The sequence below is a fragment of the Diaphorina citri genome, unplaced genomic scaffold (genome assembly GCF_000475195.1).
Source record: "Diaphorina citri unplaced genomic scaffold, Diaci psyllid genome assembly version 1.1 scaffold500, whole genome shotgun sequence".
NCBI lineage: Eukaryota > Metazoa > Arthropoda > Insecta > Hemiptera > Psyllidae > Diaphorina > Diaphorina citri.
This window is the reverse complement of record NW_007377935.1, coordinates 91814-95722: the sequence shown is the minus strand read 5'-3', so window position 1 is coordinate 95722 and position 3909 is coordinate 91814. Positions and strand designations below refer to the sequence as shown.

The following is a 3909-nucleotide window of genomic DNA, read 5'->3' as shown; positions in this document are numbered from 1 at the left end:
TAAGAACATCTTTGAGTATCGGGTTTAAATACTACAACGAAACCATATCACATCACCAAGTCATGGTGGCTTGCTTGTAAAGGTCTCTGTTTCCCAATCCAAGGGTCTCGGGTTCAATCCAAGGGTCTCGGGTTCAATCCCCAGCTATGTCCAACTGATGAGTCCAAATAAGGACGAAACACGTGTCTTGGGCTGCTTAGTGATTTGGTCTGGTTTCGTTGTATAACTCATGTAGTGATTTAAAGGATAAATGTTTAAAAAAAAAAAACATATATCCATAAAAAAAAAACTAATAGAAAGTAAAAACATAAAATAACAAAACAGAACAAATATAAAACAAAACAGGGGGTAGGCAACACGTGTCTTGGGCTGCTTAGTGATTTGGTCTGGTTTCGTTGTATAACTCATGTAGTGATTTAAAGGATAAATGTTAAAAAAAAAACATATATCCATAAAAAAAACTAATAGAAAGTAAAAACATAAAATAACAAAACAGAACAAATATAAAACAAAACAGGGGGTAGGCGGGGGGGGCCGATGCTTTATTTTAAAACAAAGGACCTATTTGTTCACAACACATTCGATTCACATAAATACAATATGATTCATTTGAGGTATCTGCAATTCACTTTATTCCAAATGCTGAGTCTTGGGCAAAAAGTGTTTCGTAACGAGACATACACAACTGTAAGTTCAGTAGTGATAGAAGTTGCACCATTCGGTTGGGCGTTAAAAATCACATGAAATAGACTAATCACATGCTTATTTGTTAATAGTCCTGTTACTACATTAAAACGAGTTAATCAGTTCACATGACGTGACGTGAAGTCTACCTTTAGAAGATGAGCCGGATTCAAATATACACCTCCATTTTGTTTTGTTTCCTAATGATTCGTGATTGTCCTGGAGGGATCTCGGGGAGTCCTATGCACTTGAACGAGACCATCACTGTTTGCTGATTGAAATTCGCGTCGAATCTAAAGAGAACAGAAAGGAGAAACCAATCAAATGGTAATGTCACAAAAGATCTAACCAGGTCTCAGTGACGAAAGGCGTTTATTAAAGCCGATGGCCCTACTTACACCAATACCAATCAAATGGCAGGTAGAGAGGTTTACCGTGACTTTAACCAACTCAGGTCTTCTCGTGACCGGGGTTTAACCTAGCATTCGGTGACAAGCTACACGCCTCCTAATTTAACCTCACCCAGCCTGAGTGGAGCCGGGAACCCAGCAGCACATGATTCCCCAGATGGTCACCCATCCAGGTACTAACCACGCGTAACTTTGCTTAACTTCAGTGATCCGTCGGGAACTGGTGAATTCAACGTGCTATCACCGTTGATAAACGAATCAAATAAAAATGAAACCTAAATTAAGCATTCCTGTAGGATAATGTCAATATGTCACCATCAGACATGGATGTTACTTTTGAGCCTTGGTTTTCATTTATATTACCTAAGTGGATTTCCCCACTGTTTTTTCAGCCCTTAGAGGCCTGTTAAGTTCCATTTGATTTGTATAGGCTTAACAGGCCTGTTAAACAAACAGGCCTTCTAGGACCTGAAAAGATATTGGTAAAATCCACCGTTATAGCTCTTTTTAAAGTCAAAGGTCCAAGGCACTTACTCAGGGGCAATATTGACTTCGGGGGGTTTGCCGACGGCATTCTGAATGACCAGGAACAGTTTGGTCACGATCTCAATCACATGCCCCGTCTGGAACACGAAGTCCCCCTTCCCGTGCACCTCGGAATGGAAGAGACAGCCCATCTGATGATGATGGTGATGGGTGCCTCCGCCACCGCCTCCTAGGAACGAAGAGGAAGCGTCTGAACACGAACTGGGACTGGGCTGTGAAGAGAAGAAAATCTTTAAGAGTTTTTTGCCGATACACTTAAGCCTCAAATTGAGCTTTTCGTGTATGGAGTTAAGCTGGTAAATGCCTGTCCATGATAAAGGAATTAATATGACAGTAAAGGTGAATGTGTATACTTACCGCTCGGATATGGAAGACAGCTATATCGTCCAGATAAGGGGACAGAGAGAGACGGTAGATCTCGGAGGCAGGCACACGGTATTTGATTTGTAAAGTGCGATGGTCTAGAATGAGCATTGAACTTGTCGACAGAACGAACAGGATCGGTACGAACTGAAACCAGGATGGGTTAAATAAGTCAAATCGTGAATCTTTGTGGTAAAGCAGAGAGCTTTATCACAAATTTGTGGGCACCACAGCATTAATACGAGTAGTTCCTCCTTTAGTATTACTTTTCATCTACTCGTATCATGAATTTACAATGGTAATAATGCCACCATTGGTCACTACTCGATTGAAGTAGCTACTTGATTGTCCTCACGAGGCTGATTAAACCCCGAACTCCAAAGCCGAAAAAACTTCGACCTCGCCGGGAATCGAACCCGGGACCGCCGGCGTGCAAGCCAAGTGTGATATCCATTCGGCCACGGAGGTTGAGGGATAGGTTAAATAGGTATTGGAAATGTGTTAAGAGAACGCCGAGATTTGTTCAGACTGCGGGAGTAAAGGGAGGGGGGAAAATAAAAAAGGAAAAAAAAAAAAAAAAAAAAAAAAAAAAAAAACCTGATTTAACAATATAAGAAAAAAAGAGAGAAGATAGTAAATGAGTAAAATACCTATAGAAAAAAATCAAAAAGTAAAACATGTGTGGAAAGTAAAGAGACTAAAGAAAATCGCTTGGAAGGAATAGAAAGAAATAATAATAATAAAAAAAAATCAAATCAAATGGCTTAGGAATAGAAAGAGAAACATAAAAAAAAGTAGTAAATTCGCTTACCCTCCAACTCCTCCAGGCCGAAGCGATGATAATTTGGCTCCGTTTTCTCTTGAGGAAATCTTTCCTCTGATGATAACCACGCCATACTTTCTGTATCAACACGGCCAGGTCTACTAGACGATCTCGCCGAAATTCTTCCAACTCGAACACCTGCAAATAATGAAACTAAGATGAGTAAAATCTAAGTACTAATACTAACCAGAAGAGCAGCCTCCGTGACTGGTAGGTATCAGACGAGGCTGAGTGCACCTCGAACACCTGCAAATAATGAAACCGCCAGCCTAGTTAGCTTAGTTGGTAGTGCGTCTGCCTTGTAAGCGCTAGGTTGTCGGCATAAATTAAGTTAAGGTTCAGCCAGCCTAGCTAGCTTAGTTGGTAGTGCGTCTGCCTTGTAAGCGCTAGGCCACTGGGCTCGATTCCCGCCCGAGGCGGATTTTATCCTGATGGGATAATGTTCGTTCTCGGAACGGCTGGCTTTCTCCTATCCTCGATTCCCGCCCGGGCGGATTTTATCCTGATGGGATAATGTTTGTTCTCGGAACGGCTGGCTTTCTCCTATCCTGTCTTCCTTCTCTCTTTGCCAGCCTAGTTAGCTTAGTTGGTAGTGCGTCTGCCTTGTAAGCGCTAGGCCGCGGGTTCGATTCCCGCCCGGGGCGGGTCCTGATGGGATAATGTTCGTTCTCGGAACGGCTGGCTTTCTCCTATCCTGTCTTCCTTCTCTCTTCGATTTCGGGACCATAGCAGTTACAGTTCCCTCTGTCAAACCTCTTAAAAAAAAAAATGAAACCAAGATGAGTAAAATCTAAAGAAAGAAGAAAAATTTACTGACGGACTGCCCAAAGTTTGGGTTGCCAAAACCACACAGCATACTTCTCAGACCACATTGTCACGGTCAAAATTGGGTTTGTCCGAAACATATAAGGTTTGTTCTCGGAACGGCTGACTTCCTCCTCTTTTTCCTATCTTGTCCTTTTCTCTTTTCTCTTAGTTACAGTTTCGTCTATTACACCTCGTAAAGAAAGAAAGAAAATATCTCATAGACTGCCACAATTTATCATAAAACGAACTTACTTACTTACTTACTTACTTACTTAC

At 41.6% G+C, this 3909-nt stretch overlaps 1 protein-coding gene and 1 pseudogene across 1 annotated transcript in view; both read right to left on the bottom strand.

Annotated features, from left to right (window-relative positions):
* Positions 1-846: 846 nt before the first annotated feature.
* LOC103509469 (unconventional myosin-Ib-like) overlaps positions 847-3909 on the bottom strand; it is a 20682-nt gene continuing 17619 nt past the window's right edge. The window contains exons 12-15 of the mRNA XM_026823789.1: positions 2811-2964; positions 1998-2188; positions 1629-1852; positions 847-977 (exon numbers count right to left, since the gene is read on the bottom strand). Of these exons, the coding sequence (XP_026679590.1) occupies positions 854-977; positions 1629-1852; positions 1998-2188; positions 2811-2964 (693 nt within the window). The 3' untranslated portion in view covers positions 847-853. The remainder of the gene's footprint in view (positions 978-1628; positions 1853-1997; positions 2189-2810; positions 2965-3909) is intronic.
* LOC113467555 lies at positions 1228-1345 on the bottom strand (annotated as a pseudogene).